General features: G+C 31.2%; 1 protein-coding gene across 2 annotated transcripts; it reads right to left on the reverse strand.

Annotated features, from left to right (window-relative positions):
- Positions 1–1,266: 1,266 nt before the first annotated feature.
- On the reverse strand, positions 1,267–16,094 carry LOC127704336 (uncharacterized). Of its 2 annotated transcripts, none has more exons than XM_052208354.1 (11): positions 15,723–16,094; positions 14,344–14,941; positions 13,297–13,597; positions 11,778–11,888; positions 11,373–11,543; positions 10,856–11,104; positions 6,686–6,924; positions 5,823–5,993; positions 4,457–4,593; positions 3,800–3,860; positions 1,267–2,601 (listed from the first exon to the last, which is right to left on the reverse strand). In XM_052208354.1, exons 2-11 carry the CDS (start codon positions 14,875–14,877, stop codon positions 2,407–2,409), a joined length of 2,169 nt encoding a protein of 722 aa, XP_052064314.1. In that variant the 5' UTR covers positions 14,878–14,941; positions 15,723–16,094; the 3' UTR covers positions 1,267–2,406. The 2 variants fall into 2 exon arrangements, with proteins under 2 accessions (XP_052064314.1, XP_052064312.1); XM_052208352.1 differs by lacking the exon at positions 15,723–16,094 and adding an exon at positions 15,432–15,714.
- Positions 16,095–20,396: the final 4,302 nt, after the last annotated feature.

The following is a 20,396-nucleotide window of genomic DNA, read 5'->3' on the forward strand; positions in this document are numbered from 1 at the left end:
AGTCATCTCAAGTATTAGAAAAACACGGGCTTATCTAATGAGCGAAATTATTATTTTATATATATGTGTTTACCTCTCAAAGGTTAGGGAAGGGTTGACATCCTCAAACGCATTTAACCCAACCACATTTCTTCTGTCGTTTTTTTTTAAGTGTAATATCACTATTATAGTTGTTCCCCAATTAGTCTTTGTTAAATTTGCAATTTTCAAAAACATGTTTAGAACTTTCTTTGTTTCAAAAAAAGAAATCTTGGCATGAGTCAAGATTAATTCTATCCAGTGCAATAGACAAAATTCGAATAACGTGTCGTTGCGTATAAGTAAGTTAACCAATCAAATTTACACCCCCTTTTTATGTGTACAAGCTTTAGTAACTAAGTAACACCAATCAGTCAATCAATATTTGTGGTAGACAAATTGGGTTGGAAAAGATTTAATACAATTATCTTCTTTCTTTTCACACAAAAATACACTACCGTGATCGGGATGATCCTTCGACAAGAAGTCCTTTGTAGTGTCATCTGAGTCGTGCAGATTAATTGAGAACATCAAGACCTTCTTGATAAATATTCCGTATCAACTTCACAATTAATACATGTGGTCTTGAAGTATTACGTACTGACGTTGTTTACCATCTTGATAGCCAGCGTTTTCTTTACTTATTTTTACATATTTTTAACATTGACGGTTTAGTCTCTCTTTTTTTGGTTTATACTTTTGGCGTAGCTAGTTATTTATGCACGTACATCCCGCTATTGTGTTATTGTGCTATGGTAATTTTTGTAATCTTGTCTTTTATTTTTGCTTATGTACTGTGTCTATAGAGTGTCTTTATGACATTGTGTTTTTGTTTGTTGAAATAGTTGTTGGTTTTTATAGTGATTAAGATTATAACACAAAACTGATTGCTGTCCCACAATTTTTACATTTTCACCTATTATGTCTGTTTGTTTTGCTCATTCAGTGTTATGATTGTATGCATGTATATACCTGTGATACAAGTGTGAGGTTCAGCTAGCTATAAATTCAAGTTTAATCCATCATTTTTTACAAACAGAAATGCATGTACCAAGTCAGGAAAATGACAGTTGTTTTCCTTTCGTTTGTTGTGTTTGAGCCTTTGATTTTGCCATTTGATAAGGCACTTTCCGTTTTGATTTTTTCTTGGAGTTCGGTAATTTTGTTATGATAACTTTAACATGTAAATGTGTTTAATGGAAATGATGAATATCCAAAATAATATGACAAGAATGGTTAACACGCAACTCTCATGAATATAAAATATAATTTATTAAGTTAAAGCACGTGATAAATGAAAATTATACACAAAAACAAGCACGGTCAAGTAAATGTAATTTATGTGCACTTGTTATAATAAATGTATATAATTAAATGTATATAATAAATGTATATAATTAAATGTATATAGTAAATGTATATAAACAATTATATTATAAAAGGTGGCATGACGTAACAAAGACACCATCAAAAGTCAAAGAAAAAAACAAAAATACATGCAGCAACCAATACGTGATCACCAAAAAGAAAGGTAATTTTTCTTGTATAAGCTTTTATGAGGGTTTCAAAAATACCCCTTTGTGAAACACAAAGCCCTTAAAATTATTTGAATTGAAACTTTGAATGTTGAAATATAATTGTTAAAGATTCACATTTTAAAATCGCGTTGTGTAATAACATAAATGTAAACAGTAGTTATTTCCTTTGTACTATATCATTGCAGCATATTTATTCATACATACATGTATATCTTTAATACTTTTGTATACATTGTATACGTATATGTGGACGTTCCCAATATTAGCAACATAAAAAGTTTGGTTTGACATACTTTGTAATTGAAATAAATATACATATCGGGTTTTGGTATTTCCTGAAAATGCACAGAAAAACCTATCTGAATTTAATAAATGCCATTAGATATTCTTCATAAAAATTTGAAGGAAAATGTTCACATTAGTTGAATAATAAAAAAGATGACAAGAAAAATATAAGTAGATTTTTTTTAATTTTTGGACTGTAAAAGATGAAATGAAAATTCTTTTAAAAAATATTCCCGGTGTTCTGATAATACAAATATAATTTGATTCACTATAAATTGACAAAATAAACGAGTGTTATATTGTTTTAAACTGTAGAGAGATAGATTTCTTAAATAACAAGTCATTTGTACCCACTCTTTATCCCATGTTTTTTTCTATCAAAATTTAACAATTATGTTACATATCTTCCTTTACCAACAATGACTAATTTGGAACAGTTTTCACAAAAAGAATAATTTCTTTTTTCAATTTTTTTGTTTTATAAAAGAAAAGCCCAAGTATAGCAGAGTTAATCAATGATGGCACACGTGGAATTAATTACTAATGAAGTATACACACTATGGATCTATACAGTTAAACGAACTTTAGTTGTTTCAACTGTTCTCGTACTGGTACTTGTAAACTGTTTTGAAGATGAATGCAAATCAGTATAAATCACAGTGGTATCAATGTTTTCGAAAGCGAATCGGAAATCGGACATTGATTGAATATCTTTCATCCCCAACTGTTCTCTGATTGTTTGGTAGAAAGAAGTCGGACACTGCAAAGCAAAATACAAAAAAACTATGATTTTCTACAATTCTTACTGTTTTTCCTATCATCAGAATTAACACTGGTACATGTGTTTTGAAAAGATATTGAACAGTGAACATGCACGACTATGTGGTGACAAATATTCTGTTTTTTTAAAATATACACCTCATATATTTAAAATGAAAAATGCTGAAATAAAGTGTTCAATATGAGTATAAAGACACATAAGATATAACAAAATTGACATCCAGGACTCGTATACAAACAGTACACTATGTCCTAGCTGACATGGAGTTAAATTTGTCCATATCATTGTATCTTAATGGCAATACTCGTCCACGACCACTCTGTGTTTTTGTGAGATGTATTTCTATTTGCATCCATCTGATGCGTTATGCCTTTTTCAACTGTAGATTGTTCTAATGTTGTACTGCTGTACTGTTGCACTGTTGCACCACTGTCCCAGATTTTTCTTTCATTATTTTGTACAAAATTAGGTCGTTAGTTTTCTCGTTTGAAGTGTTTTACATTTGTCATTTTGAGGCCTTTTATAGCTGACTTTGCGGATTGGGCGTTGCTGATTATTAAAGGCCGTACAATGACTTATAGTTGCTAATGTCTGTGTAATTTGGTTCGTGGTGGAGAGTTGTCTCATTGGCAATCATACCTAATCTTCCTATTTCTATAATCTCATCAAAATAAAGAACAAAAGCCTATAATACATGGCATTAATATACGGTACCCGTTTGCTCAATAAATATGAAATGCTGTGAAATTCGTTTCTTTACTATTCTTTTAAAGCAATTCTTTCCACACAGAAAACAGATAACCAAATGTCTCCTTATATGTTTTGAAACCATTGCTTATCAATGAAAATGGAGTATTTGCCATTTATTCATTTGTAGTTTTTACTGTTTCATTAAAAACAAATTCTTGCTCGATTTCGGAAAAAAACAATAATGCTTGCAGTTCATGTCTAAAGATTTGTAACGTAAACTCTACCCTAATTTTACACCATGAAGTCTTAAGTGAAGACAAAAGCTCAGTTTCATCAAACAGCATTCGAACGTGCAATAACGTATTTGTCCAAACACGAACAATCAATCACTTAATCAATGTTTTTTTTAATTAATTTCGGTTCAAACTATTCATGCTATTTGGCTGATGTTTGGTATTGTTTATTTCGATGATTAATATGAACTAACCTCGTGGACAAGGAGCTTGAGAAATGCAATGTCCTTTCCTCTCAAAGTCTTAAGCTGCCTTCTAAAATAAAAGTGTTCAAGCATTTAAATGTACGTCATGTACGGCCTATGATTATGCCACTAAGACACAGCTCTTGGTAAAATTCCAACCTTAAGTAGAGGACGTCGTTTTTTCCATACCGTTAGAATAAAAAAAAGACGTTTAAATCATAAGATCCAATATTACGCTGAAATGATTTATCAATAAGAGTACATGTAGGAACTGTCCAATATAGAGTTAGAATAATGTGTCTTCTAGAGGGCCATTGCAATTAGAATTGCACGTTAAAAATATACAATACAGGGTTTATATTCACGTATCTGTAGTATCTAAAAGATAACAACTACTCTTTATTTTCTACAAATTCCTCACAAAACTACACTTCTTTATGAAACAGATGTTAAACAACAATGGCAAAGTCTTATCTTTGTAAAATACTTATAGATTTGTATAGAGCCAGCAAATATTACCATCCGCCAAATTCAAAACAAGACATACGCAAGCACAAAAAATCCAAAAAGTTGTTTCCCAATTTTGTTAAAGTGTCTTGCTTCTAAGAATCCCCAGGATCAGATTCAGTTACGAAATGAGACTTAAAAAATAAACAGAATACGTACTGGGTAGATAAAAACATATCTTTCCGAAGAATCTTATCGTTAAGCCATTTTTCTACTTGAGAAATTGTCCAATTCATCGCACTGTCAATTCCATTAGTCCGGTTTGCATTTTCATCTGCCATCCCAGGCAAAGCTGGCTGTAACAATAAAAAGAATGTGTTTGTACGTACCTATTGCGCATGGTAAAAGAAATGCGACAGATACCAGTAGGGATATTCAATAAAAGCAAACTGACAATGCTAGGACAAAAAAAACGATCAAAAGACAAACAATATTACGCAAAACACACCATGAAATACGAAAGACTGAGCAACATGAAACCCATCAAAAACCGAGGATGGTCTCCCGTGCGGCGGAAGGGTAAGCAAATCCTAGTCCACATTCAACACCCGTAAAGTTAAATGTAGTAGTTTCTGTGAAGTTCTTTAATCCACTTACCTGAAATTAATCAGCTAAGGTATACACGAATGATATGCTTAGTAGGGGCAATATTTTTCTGAGTGGCCAATTTTGAGTTTCTGCTTGTGAATTACGAATCTTATTCGAACGTCGATAAGAAATTTTCTGTTTATGAGCACAATTGAATTAATACCCTTTGGAAAGGCTGCTGAAATATCAATCCACCAAACTCAGCACATATGTTGTCGGTCAAAAAGTCCAGCATATTGATAGTATCATCTTGGATGTACTTATTGTAGGAATCTGTGGGTTTTTTTTTAAACAAAGTAAGATATTTCATGAACTAAAACAGCCCTTTTTTATAAGACAACCAAGTCGATCTTTCAAATGAACATTGGGAATAGTAATACAACGACAGTAGAACGTAACATCAGTTATTGTTTTCTCTTCTCTTTACATTATATAAGTGTCCTACACAGTTATTACATTCAGAAATCAATCATCACAATAAAATCAAAATATTTTCTTTTTTTAAATCATTTTATGTGGTTTGCACTGACCAAATAAAGCTACGTTTTTGATGTTGATGGTGTGTTTTTGTCGAATTTAAGAGAAAACATAGTGTAAGACATCTGGTTTGTGGAATATTTAATTCATCCACTTAAATTCTGAACTGTGTTTATTTTCACGCATAAGTTTTTGTTTGATCAAATGAAAGAATTGGATGAAAAACATACAACAAACATTTAATGTCTCTTATCATCTACTCGGCTTAAAAATGTAGAAATGATTTCCATAGCCTCGCGTTCTACTTCTTTTAAAGATTCAAGCAAATGAATTTTATATTTTTAGACAATAAATAATTTTTCTATATTGCTTGACCATAGGTTACGTTTTCACTTTCTCAGCAAAATAAACTTCACAATATAGTTAAAAAAAAATTTTAAGAGAACGTTATAAAACTTACTTCACATTCTTTGTAGGGACATACTGTATTTGAAGAATTAAAGCAAGCAAGGTTTATCAACAGACACAGTAAAAGGAACAATATGAAAAATAGAGATAGACATATCGGCAGAACTGGTATCTCTTTGGTTTTACCACTGTTTTGACGAGTGGGTTGTTGTGCTATCATAACCTGTAAATTACATAAAAACTCGTAGTAAACATATTATAACGACGTTTAAACTCAGTTATCAGATATTATGTCATTTTATTGCAATTTATGACAATTTTTGAAATGACAGTCCATATGCTAAACATTCAGGGCGACTATATTCATGTTGTGATAAAGATAATAAACATTCAGTAATTTTGTTAAATGACCTGAGCTGACTGCTTTGCATATAAGTATAGAATATAGAAAAATAACAACTTATTCAATATGGAAGTAGGAGAGAATAGTGAACGATTTAGCTTCAACTCACATAAAATGATGTTATCTTTTTTAAAGATACACAGTAACACTATATAGTTATAATCATTATCGCTTCTAATAAATTGTTATTACAACTAATAAAGAGTATCCATTTTCTATACAGATACAGGCAAGTAAGATGTCATATTGGTGATCATGAACTGATGAAAGACAACAACTCTTTTTGATTACAAGATTTATCTAAATACTCAATACACCCTGTTTGCCAGTGACAATCTAAATTCTTTTTCCTTCTCTAAACCTGCCGTATTATCGATGTACCATATGATATGAAGTGTGCGTGTTCTACCCTTGAATATGTGTTAAATATTTTACTTGAAACGCTCAGTTCAAAACAACCGATAAGTAAAAAGAAAATTTTCCAAGTGTAGTGTTATCTGCCAAATATTTACCTCATGGTCGGATTGAATAATCGGTTTTGACACATCTACTACTACTCCATTCTTTCTGTTCAATTCCTGTTGTATGGCTCCGATTACTTCGTTGACTGTTTTCTCCAGTGGATCTTTTCCACTGAAGTCAAATTGAAGATTGTTACCGATTATAGGTTCTAACCAACCATCAGCCTCGTATCCACTTTCCATTTTCAATATTATTATCTTTTTCCCAGTTTGATGTGCATGTTCTGTCTCTGTTATAGTTACACACAAATATTAGTAAAACAAAGGAAGAACAAAACATTGATATTGATGATATAACTGCTTTAGCCAATACGATATATTATGTAATGTACACAGATGTATAATATTTGTATTTAAGTCTTTTGCTGATATCTACTTGTCCGAAATCTATGTGTACATGTACATATTTGAGCACTAACATATTTATCTAATAAAATTGAGAATGGAAATTGAGAATGTGTCAAAGAGACAACAACCCGACCATAGAGTAGACAACAGCCGAAGGCCACCAATGGGTCTTCAATGCAGCTAGAAACTCCCGCACCCGGATGCGTCCTTCAGCTGGCCCCTAAACAAATATGTATAAAGTTCAGTGATAACGGACGTCATACTAAACTCCAAATTGTACAAGACTAACAAAGGCCAGAGGCTCCTGACTTGGGACAGGCGCAAAAATGCAGCGGGGTTAAACATGTTTTTGTGATCTCAACCCTCCCCCTATACCTCTAGCCAATGTAGAAAAAACAAACGCACAACAGTAAGCACAGTAAAACTCAGTATAAGAGAAGTCCGAGTCCGATGTCAGAATAGGAAACAAAAGAAAATAAACAAAATGACAATAATACATAAATAACAACAGACTACTAGCAGTTACTGACATGCCAGCTTCAGACCTCAATTAAACTGATTGAAAGATTATGTCTTCATCATATGAATATCAGGCACAATCCCTCCTGTTAGGGGTTTAGTACCATCATAAAATATATGAGAAGAACATAACCCGTGTCATGCCAACAACTGGTTTTAGAACAAAAGTGTTTTAATTCCGATGCAAAGACCCTATAAGTGAATCAATATTAAAGCCAAAATATGCAATCTTTAATGACCTGACAACAGTATCGTAACTATATCCCTTCTTAATAAGTCTGTTTAAAGGTTTTGTTAGCTTCTGAGGTGAATACTGACATTTTTGTGCTTTGTAAAGAATAGTACCATAAAAGATTGGATGTGTAATACCCGAACGTATAAGATGTCTGCATGTTGAGTTATATTTACGAATGATGTCCGTATACCGATGATAAAATTTAGTAAATGTTTTGACTAGTTTTTGATATCGAAAACGCTGGTGTAATAATTTTTCAGTAATACATAAATTTCTCTCGCTAAACTCTAATACGTTGTTACATACACGAGCGAATCGTACAAGTTGAGATATATAAACACCATAAGATGGTGACAAGGGAACGTCGCCATCTAAAAATGGATAGTTAACGATAGGAAATGAAAAATCATCTCTTTCATCATAAATTTTTGTAATAAGCTTCCCGTTAATGATATAACTATCAAGATCGAGGAAAGGACAGTGGTCATTGTTAGTATTAGCTTTATTTAAAGTAAGTTCAACAGGATAAATTTCTTTAGTATACATACTGAAGTCGTCATTTTTGAGAGCCAATATATCATCCAAATATCTAAAAGTATTGTTAATTTTGTGTATCAGATGTTGTTTCGATGGGTCTTTGCTGATTTTAGTCATAAATTGTAACTCATAACAATACAAAAATAGGTCCGCAATAAGTGGTGCACAGTTAGTCCCCATTGGAATTCCGATAACTTGACGATATACGGAATCTCCAAAGCGAACAAAAATGTTATCAAGTAAAAATTCAATGGCAGATATAGTATCAAAGCATGTCCAATTGACATAGTTCTTTTGTTTGTTGCTACTAAAAAATGACCTAAAAGAGTTTGAACATATGAATTCGCATTCCGGCTATTTAAATGCCCATTTAATTAGGTGTGTGAATTTTTTCTAAATACGAATATGAGGCAAAGTGGTATATAGGGTAGAAAAATCAAAACTTTGAACAGATTCAAAATCATCAATATATGCATGCAATTTATCAAGTACTTCCAACGATCTAAACATGTTTGTGACATCACTATGACATTAAATGATTGATTTATTGTTTTTTGCCTAAAGTTCAGTAGCAAACATCTCATGAATGTTCAATATCAGAACACATTAACAATATTTACAATATGATGGTCTGTTACAGAGGCCGTTCGGGATGAAGGTCTATACTGCATGTACTGGAATCACTACTGGAAAATGTGAACATATCGGTTATGGACACAAAGTTTGCTTTGCAACAGGCAACCTACTTACACCCCAAACATGCTGCAAGTGTTGTTAACATACAAATAGTGTTGCATACCATCTCTATATTGAACTTAACTTCACCATTCTGATGTCATTGCTGCTTGCTTGTCCCACAGAACCAATCGGAAGTACCACTTTGATTAAGGATTTACTGCCGGTCGTACAAAAGACTACAGCGACATAATTTCTATTCCATAGCCATTTCTTGAGAACAGTGACATTACAAGTGACCTTTTTTCTTTAAAGTGTTTATTATATTTACTTGTTCATAATCAAATAGCTAAAATACTTTTTACAATACTTTTTAAAATAGTTTTTAAAGGCTTGAATAATGATACTAATTTTGCAAATTAAAGGGCTGAAAAAAAGCTTCCTATATACGTCATTCTTTGTATTCAACATTGACAATATTTGAATCAATGTTACATTCAAAACTAGATATGATGTTGATATCTCAAATTCTATGATATTTGAAATTATTTGATATTACTGTTTAGCAAACTAGTCTAAATATATTGCATGTTTTGGAAATTACCTAATTTAAAATCTATGCAATATTTGTTGACACAAGGAATCAATGAGTCGTGCTTCAAATATTTTAAATCTAATTATACACAGTATTGAATACTAACCAACTCAAAAGAAACGATAGCACCTTTAGGGATGATTCTTCAACTCTAGGACAAATTAAGTCATACTGTATTCTACTTGAAGCTTTGTGGACGTCAATCGGTAGTTTTATTGTCGAAAATTGAGCTGGCGATGCGAAGCGTTACAACAAAATTTTGTTTTAAACTAACATTGAAAATAATTATTAATATCTATCTTGATAATTATCATCTATCCATATATTTATACATCACACCATATTTAATCATTTGAATAAGATATTCGTTCTATCTGTATATTTTTTCTCACAAGTGCTACCTGTATACCTGTATGTTGCATCATTAAACTACTGGTGGACGTCCACAAAGCTTCAAATACAATACAGTTACCTCGATTTTAATGAAAAATAAAAAAAAATGATTTAAATTTAGTCATTATTTCTTCTAAAATTTTCATAAAACAAAAGTTCCAAAAATGATGTTATCTTCTTTGGCTCCTAAACTCATAGGTATGCTTTCGATGTCAAACGTAAACAGCGGCTTTTTTTTTTTGGCTTTTTGTCCGCTTTAGAATGTAATGAAATTTGTTCAAAATTAGACTTTTAGGTGCAAAATGTGAGTTATATTTTTCAATGAAATGCTAATGCAATTGTTTTGTATCAATGGTTCTGATTGGATGACAAGCAAAATAAGAATCTCTTTCTCCCTGTCTGTAACTAAGGGAAGCTGACATTTTAAAATCCGGAATGTATTGAAATGTAATTTCTTATATACATTGTAACAGGCAAAAAAATCACATTTTAATGAAGATTTTATATAGAAATAATGACTAAAATTGAATAATTATAATTTATTTCTTTTCATCGGTAGTTTTAAATTCCAAAGCTAAGCGTTGCCAGGTAAACTCAATTTGCGACAGTTAAACACTTGATTGATGTCTGCAAAGCTTCAAATACAATACAGTGTTTAGCTCTTATTTACTTGAAAACATATTATCAACTGTTTTTTCAAGTAAATAAGATTTTGAATATTCTGATTGTTTGAAGAAATGATCGTCATTATTCAATGAATTATATTTCTAAATTATATGAGGAAATGACTTTAATTTTTATAATGATTGATATCTGTTTTACTTTCTATATCTACAAATACGTATAAACAAATACGTACCCGCTCTACAGTTATAACTGTTCTTGTATTTATATGAATGACAGACAAGTACAATATCTGCCTGATCAACAGCATCAGACATGGCCTCGACTGTGGCACCCTGGATATTATGGACATGCATCCATACGTTAATACAATTCTTTTTTAGACCATCATATATCTGTTTTACCACTGGTTGGTTCCCCCAATTGTGACTGATTAAAATGTGTCTATTGACACTTCCTGTTTCTTTGTCTTTTTGCTTAATACCTATAATTGGAAGATAGAAAAAGTAATTAGTTTATTGATTACAATATCGAACAATGAGAACATAAATAAATTCCGTACTTGCATTACTTCAGAATAGAAATAAAAGGTTATTAAAGCCCGCAGTTTCAATCAAACAATTTAAGGAAAGATGTTGAAAGCCTTCTACGATTATATCGTAAAGATACTTTAAATTTTCTAGTAGAAAATATGTCACACGATGATATTACTAGGATTGTAGAATGTATTAACAATATTTTTAAATATTTACCGCGGTTTTGATAGTCACTGATCGTCCATAAAGCTTTCATGCTAAGCAGTTTAACTTTTTTATCTGATGAATTAGACAATATTTCCAATGTTGATATCACCTTCCATTCTTTATTGTTGATCATCTCTGTTTTGTTCTCAAACGATAACCCCCATATAGCATAAACGGCCTCTTTTAAAAAAACAGAAAACAAAACATAATTCAAGATTAATGTATAACATTTTAAATCTCAACTACATGTATATGTTCCTTCTAACAAGGAAATATAAACATTAATTGTACTAATTAAACATGCTATTCAATATGATATTATTGCATCAATTGTTGTTTTAAAATCTAAGTTGCTTTCGTTGTAAACTTATGATATGGCTTATTCTGTAGTTAGTTTATTATTATATACATTACCACGTTGTTCCTCGATGTTCCCATCTTCAGTAATTTTCACTAAGAGAGGAATAGCACCATGCTGTACGACAAATCGTTTATTGCTGTCATTTCTCCCCACTTGTTGAATAACTGTAACATATAAAAATCATTATGATATCTTGTACTTTACCCATTATGATATTGAGGCGGATTTCGTGGTTCTCAATTATACGGAAAATCTTATAGTAGTACTACGAAACTGTACAACGTATTCACACACTTTGATACAAATATCTAATTGAATGATTTTGTATTTAAAACGATAACATAGAGAAAATGTATCAATTTTATAAAACACAAACATTTAAATATAGTTGAAAAATAAGAGCGACAGAAATGTACCACTGTTCAATAGTCATAAATCGATAAAGCAAAAACAAATGTTGGTTCCATAATTATCATTCGGTTTATCACGGAAGCATTAAATGCATGTTATACTAGTACATAAGAATATTGTATAAACCGTGACTATTAACGCTTTTTGTTTAGAAATATTTTGTTTCACCGGTGTTAACGACAGTAATACACGTGCGTCAATACACTACACTGGGAGGCTAACATTGAAATCAAAAAGACACGAAACGATTTAGACTCATTATATTATCATAAGTCTGATGTGGTGGGCCAAGTAAAACATCTATATAGTTTCTGTGTTTTTGTGCAATTAGGGCGGTGTCTTATTTACGTAGCGAGGATTATTTGATATTTATTGTGTTAACATTTTTCGTTGATTTCGAAAGTAAAGGTCAACCATGAACTTAGATTTTTCAACGAAGTGGTATTTATATATAGGCCTGTGTGTAGAACCATGAAATTGATAATATCCACGAAAAAAGAGTTTTACCTCAATCCACGGAAATGTGTACCTAAGAAAAAATTATTCAACAGAATACCAGATTCATCATTGTTCATATAATTCTGGAAAAAAATGGTCGGATCAATTCGATGAATTCAAAGCAACCAAAGACCATTAAATACAGTTCCATCAATCGTTAGAAACAATTTTCTCATCTTCTTGCTTATGATTAAAATAGCCTATTTCTCAGCATATGACCAAACTGTAAATCCCAAAAAGATACGTTTGAGGATTTTTGAGTCATGACCTATTTAACAAAAAACTATATATTCTCCTTTTTCTTCAATTTTTGTTTTCGATGTCCTTTGGTGTTGAAATTTCTAAAACATTTAACATTCTAATTTCTGTTTTATAAACAACACAATACATGATTGATATCAGTGAGCAATTTTTCTGATATTATTGAATAAAAGGCAACAGTAGTTTATCGAGGTCAAAATGTCATAAATAGATCGAAAAAAAAAATCAAGGTAAAACATGAAAATAAAGGATTTGCATATTCCGTATGCTCAAACATCTGTCAGAGTTTGATAAATGAATTATAAATATAAAGAAACAAACTTCCATACAAATTGGTTCTTGTGAAAGGATTAATATTAGAATAATAAATTATTTTCTCATTACAGACGTACTTGTACTTACTTCTAGCTATTTCCTTAAGAGAACAGTCGCCATAACTTCCACCTTCTATAACATTTGAAATTATTGACATTAAATCCTTAATGCTATCTGACTTGCTTTCTAAAGTTCCACTTTCAGATTCTTCAACCAAATCAGCAAGTGTTGCTAAGCATAGAAGTCGCATTATGTTGTTTTCTGATTCCAAATATGGTTTCATTGCTCCAATACAGTTTGCACCTCGAATGTTTGGAACATTACCCTCAAACATGGATATGTTATGCAATAAACGACAGAGCATTTCAACAATATTTTCTCCCTCTTCCTTAAAAGATTGAAATATAAATATGATAAAACAATTTTCTTATGGTGTAAGATCTATAGATAGGCTTCTTGAATAAGAAACACAGAAAGAATGTTAAAAGAAAAATTGTTGTGATTCGGATAAATATGATATAAGGATGTCCTACTTACTTATTTATCTTTTTGAATTCCAGAATACATATGTTTTTTTTCCATAACAATCGACAGCAGAAGCATTTTTTGAACTTTTATTTCAAAACGATTTTCATAACAAAACTGAGTTGGAATGAGTCCGTATTTGAGTCAAACAATATACTACTCTGAATCTAATAATGTACATTTCCATTCAGCTGTTTTTTGTCATTTTATGTGTTAAAATAAAAGTTAGTCTTTCATTATTTATTTAATCACTCTTTCAGTCGTTTTGTGTCAATTTCTCATTTATTGTACATTCTTATAACTTTGGCATACGTTGTTGTGCATTCTGGATAGAAGCATGTTTAGTTTTCTATGTTGTGTCTTGTGTACTATTATTTGTCTGTTTGCCTTTACCTTTTTAGACATGGCGTTGTCAGTTTATTTTTATATAAGTTTAAATGTCCCTCTGGTATCTTTCGCCCCTTTTTTAATGGTCAATATTTAACGGACAGCTCTTGTTATATTTGTTGAAAATTGGAAAAAAGCAAATGATGAGATAAAAGACCCACACTTTTATAAAAGTCGCATCTCATCATTTTAGTTGATTATACGTATTTGTGCGTTTATTACCATTAACTTCCTGTCATTCTCACAACGATGATAATCTTGCCAGTCCTCTAACTCTTTAGTTGCTTTGATGAGAAAGCTTTTGTCCCGAGATATAACTCCACTCAGTTTTTCGCTAACACTTGAGCAATGAACCAAAAACTCGAACATTGTTAACAATGGGTTAATGTACTCTGTGTTAATTCTAGGATACCCAAAACCTTCTCCAGTCTCCAATATGTCAGCACATATTTTACAATAAATTTCAACTGTCTGATACTCTTCTGAATGCTGTATCAATTGTCTCAGCATGTTTGACTTTTCACTGGAAGATTCTGTTTTAGTGATAATGGATATACATTCATTCAACAACAAAGCAGCATCCTGAAATTGCTTAGTAACAAAGCCATCTTTGGTTCCTTTATTTTGGTTTTCTTTAATTACTTTCAAACTAGTTTTGACCGAGTCAATTGTTTTGGAACAATCGACTGGTTCATGATTCGCTATTTCATTATCTGTATGTATTGTATCACTGGGACCCTCTTCTAGTGCTGACATTGTAACACTGACAATATGATCAACAGAATCAATAATAGCTTTATGACAGAACGGTTTTTGTTACCTGGAAAACAATATTATATTATATTCATGATATCATGTCAGTTTCGAAAATAAAACTAAAATGGAGTGTGTGTTTGTGAGGGCTAAATGCCCCCTTACATGAGCAAAGTGATGTAACAGCACAAGACAAGACATAACTTTTAACAGCTGTTGCAAATGGCTTTACTCAATAGGTCGATACGAAATACACAACACATAGAATAAAAAAACACCACACATTATCGATTTTAGAGTAGTCACAAATACTGAAAGCATGTTCAAAGTTAATTGCAACTAAGAAATAAATTATGTTTTCCCAGACTAAAGTGTAATATTCATTTTTTATACAAAAAAACTAATTCAAATTCAATATGTTAAGGACTCTTAACATGTTTGACTTTCAATTTTTTTATGTTGGGAATTTTCATAATGAGTATAAAACCAAAAAGACGCTTCGATCCTGCTTTGAACAGTATTAATAAATTTTTCAAACTATTTTATAATAGTCTTACCTGTCAAGTTAATAATGCGCTCAGATTATTCCTATCAGAGAATTTGGATTGTAATGTAGATATTCGTAACGACACCTTTGTAGAATGACGATGCAATAGAAGTATTTGCCTACACAACCGATATTTATATATCCATTGAATGTATTTCTTTTGTTTGTCACTCCTCTGTGTTTAATTCTTAGAAATACACGTCTCAAAGCCTTTCGTAGAAATGAATATTGAACACTTCATGGTATTTTCTCAGATTAAAAACTAGCTACAAACTTAATTTTAAATAACACTCTGATTTACCTTTGATTTATAAACAACCTTTCTGTAACTCTTTTATTTGCTTCGTGTGTATCATACTTAATTTATTTTGGAAAGACGTTCTTCTCAAATTTTAAAAAATGGTTTAAGTGTCTGCATTTTTTGTATTCTTAAACTGGTAAGTCCAGTTTTTTTTTAAATGGTTTGTCTCTTACTCTCTTTTCTTCATAATCAAGCACCTCATGATTTTTTTTGGCAAAGCTAGTTGTTTGTTTATACTTGTTTTTGCTCATTTGTGCTCTTTTTATCGCCCACTTTTCTCTAATATGTAAACCTTATTCACACCCTCATATTAATTTCCAAGTATTTCTATTCCTGTTGCTTGACGTTAGCACCACCTGTTCTACTATATGCAACACGCAATTTAAATACGGAAGGTATTTGAAATAACAAAAGAACCATTGGTCGTTTATTATTTAAAGTATTTAATGCATTATTGTATGACTATCCTAATTCGGTAAAAACGTTTGAATGACTTTAAACTTGTTAGATTTGTATAGAAATATGTCAAGGACTTTGTATGATACAAAAAATTAATAATTCTAAAATCAAATGTATAGTTAAATGATATATTTGAAGAAAGCAATACGTACTAAATAAAAAAAAAGATGTTCAGTTTGATACACATCGAATAGATCAAGTATAAAGACAAATAACTTTGATACTGAAAAGTTGAAATATTAGAATATGTAAAAAGAAATTAGAAGGTACTAGGTTAAAACAATTCCTATTGGTATTCTGGGTCTGAGTATTTTTAACCGTTCGACCTTTTTCAATATGATATCGGTATGTTGTCTGACTTTTTTAAAACATGGTCAATATGATATTTAAGAGTCGACTATTGTTTTCCTTTTGAAATGGGTAATGTTTCTTTCACACTAAAATACAGTTCATAAAAGTGGACAGTAAGTTTAATAGACGACACAAAATTTAAATCAAACACAGGTGTTACAATACGGATGTAATTATGTATTACTAGATTTACTACAAATGTGTATTAAGGAAACATATTTAAGAGCACAACTGTGTTTTGTAATGTCTTGATTGGGAGATAGTTCACTTTTGATTATTGATAAAAAGTAAAAACTCAGAAAACGTGAAATAGATAAACAAAATCAAAATCAAATAGATTTGAATGATGATCTAAATTTGGAATGTGCATGATGGACGCTATCGTGTAGACAAAATCTAGTTTGAAAGTACATGAAGCACCGACTCATGCAACAAAAAAAGGTGCCAACTGTGGATAAAAAATAACATGCGGTTTACAGTCATTTTAATGTTGTATACCTTTTGCAATCAATAATAATATTTCATGTTCCACAAAGGATTCAGCCCCATTAAAACAGTTGATAAACTTTTAGTAATTAATTTTATAATAATAAAAGCAGCTGTTTAAGAAATAATTGTGAAGGGTTTCCTCCATTTTCAGCATGAAGGATTGATTGATTCATCTGGCTTTTTTATCAATGACCAATTATTGATTCATTTTATGCCCAAAGGTTCAGACACAACGCGTTCTAGGAATATTCTGGAAATATGTACGTACGATAGTGAGAGAGAACAGGAAAAACCCTAAGTTCAGTTATAAATTTTTCTTGGATGTTTAGACAAAGCCAGTTGTTCGGTTATTTTTCTATTGAATCCTAGACTTATTTGTAAAATTAAGTGTTGTCTTTCCCTGTTTGTAAATATTCTGGAGTTAAAGTTCTTTAACAACTGCGATGATAATTATTTCTAGATGATAATTCATTATATTATAGATAGAAGTTTCCCTTTGCAACATACACATTTGGAAGTTGTTCAGTGTTCAGCAATGAAGCACATATTGATTAGTATGGGTCGAAATTTACTCCTAGTATTTATGTTAGTTTATCAAATTTCTTGTATTTGGTCCATTTGTGAGAGATTGATGTTTTTGTATTTATTAGTTAATTTGTTTTGTCAAATGTTATTATTGTTCCTAAGTTAAATAAAGGCAACAGTAGTATACCGCTGTTCGAAACTCATAAATCGATAGAGATAAAAACAAATCCGGGTTACAAACTAAAACAAATATAAGAGGAGAACAACAAAACAACAAAAACACAACATTAAAATGTAAAACACACACAGAAACGAACTATAATATAACAATGGCCATTTTCCTGACTTGGAACAGGACATTTTAAGAAAAAAATGGTGGGTTGAACCTGGTTTTGTGGCCTGCCAAACCTCCCGCTTTTATGGCAACGTCAAACACAACACCAAAAAGACAACATCACATGACATGACCACAATACAAATAAATGGGAAAACATATAGGACAAAGAAACACACGAATAATAGCTAACAAAAGGTACTAGGCTTAAAATTCAATACGCCAGACGTGCGTCTCGTCCACACAAGACCAACCAGTGACGCTCAGATGAAAAAATTTTGAAAGCCAAAACAAGTACAAAGCTGAAGAGCAACGAGGACCAAAACTTCCAAAAAGTTGCGCCTAACACGGCCAGGGTTTTCTGCAGGGAATATGGATGTATCGTGGATCTTCTGCTATGTCTCTTCATTTAATTATTTGTTAATTTTATGTAAAAAGTTATTTAAATCCTTCAGATCTAACGTAAGTATTGCCTCGAGTGAAAACACGATTTAACCTTAGGAATTTCTGGTAAAAACAAGTCGTACATGTACATATATATATTCTACTGCTACCAACATAATAAGTAGATGCGGTAAAAACATAACATGCATTATCGTCTGTTAATGTAGTTCATACTTGTTTCTCGTTTCTCGTTTTATATAGATTAGACCGTTGGTTTTCCCGTTTGAATGGTTTTACACTAGTAATTTTTGGGGCCCTTTATAGCTTGCTGTTCGGTGTGAGCCAATGCTCCGTGTTGAAGGCCGTACCTTGACCTATAATGGTTTACTTTTATAAATTTATACTTGGATGGAGAGTTGTCTCATTGGCACTCATACCACATCTTCTTATATCTATGTTGTGATTTGAATTCAAATATCGACGTAAACGGTTACTACGTTTTACTAAATAAGGTGATGGTTTAAATGTTTTCATACAGTTTTTTTACAATTGATTATTTGTGCTGAGTCTTTATTATTATCATAAAGTGATACCCGATATTTGTGTTGTTTGTGATGAATTGTTTCAGGTGTTAATGAATGGCCATGCTGCTTTTGATTACAATCTATCAAACATTACACGATTACGTCTACGTACAATAATATGTTTGGCGTTTAAACTAGTTATCTATGTGGATATGAAATCTGACTGACGTACCAAGTACTTTAGAATAAAAATTCATCAGTATATAATATACACACATACGCACTCATTCTAAAGGTTACAAAATCTTTTATATAAAAAATTGCTACATAATCATAGTTATCGCTATTTTCCTTTTATCTTACTGACTGATAATTTTCCATCTCAGCATAGTAGAGTTTTTGTAAAATTATTGCTAGAAACTAAGGGTGCACATTCCGTTGTCAATGAAATTAAAAACGTCGTTAATGGTAATATAGCGATAAACAGATTATCATTGGTCATCTCAACTTTAAGTGAGAAATCAATCTCGGAGAGATTACCAATGATAATCTATAATTCTATTAGTTATATTGGTTGTCGGAAACAATTAAGAAAATTATGTCTTTAAAGAAAAAATCTCAATGCAACTTTTTTAATTCTTGTTTATAAAATATAATTAAAAATCAGTGCTTCTTATATGACGAGAAGCGACAGTTGTTATCCATTTTTTAGCTTTTGATTTTGCCATTTGATTAGGGACTTTCCTTTTTGAATTTTCCTTGGATTATTTTTGTGATTTTACTTTTATAACTAGCAACGGAAATGAGGATATAACACACTATACAAATACAGTCTGCAAAGAAAAAAACTACAATGACCATGTTGTTAGTAATAACAAAAACGGTTTAAAAGGTCGAGTATAGAAGAGATAAAGAGAAGAAAGTAGTTGTTTACTCTAGTGGCAATTTACATGATAATCAAATCAAAATAGCTTTTGTAAAAGGGAGGACTGGATTTAACCAATATAACGCATAACGCGGCATACGGAAATCAGTATTCCAGATTCCTTCGCTAAAACAAACTGGTTGCCATGTTATAACCAAACGTGGAGATAGATGCAAACAATCAATCATGAGAGGAAATGCCAGCTTTGACATATCGTCAAACAGATTTTGACATATACAACAAAATCACATGATACAGGCGCTGCTGGGATGTTGACGTTGCTACCGAAAATTGAAAGTTCACAATGCCGAAATTGACATCATTTTTTGTTGTGGATGTATTTCTTAATTTTTTTTAAATTCTTTTTTAAATAATTCCCTCAGTAATATTGCAGATAATAAAAGAGAAAAACTCATTATTTTGTCGATCTAAACGTATAGTTATGCCGTGAAATAGAAGTTTCAAATGGAAGAAATATTATGTCATGTTATGTCAAATGGAAGAAATATTTTGTAATAATTAAGGAATGACTGTAATATTTTTTCTGTCTAGGAAGAAATAACATAAAAAAATGTGGTGCACACTGAATAACCCGCGTAGCGGGTTATTTTAAAGTGTGCACCACATTTTTTATGTTATTTCGAATAGACAGAAAAAATATTACAGTCATTTCTTATAATTTT

Source organism: Mytilus californianus, unplaced genomic scaffold, assembly GCF_021869535.1.
Source record: "Mytilus californianus isolate M0D057914Y unplaced genomic scaffold, xbMytCali1.0.p SCAF_6, whole genome shotgun sequence".
Taxonomy (NCBI): domain Eukaryota; kingdom Metazoa; phylum Mollusca; class Bivalvia; order Mytilida; family Mytilidae; genus Mytilus; species Mytilus californianus.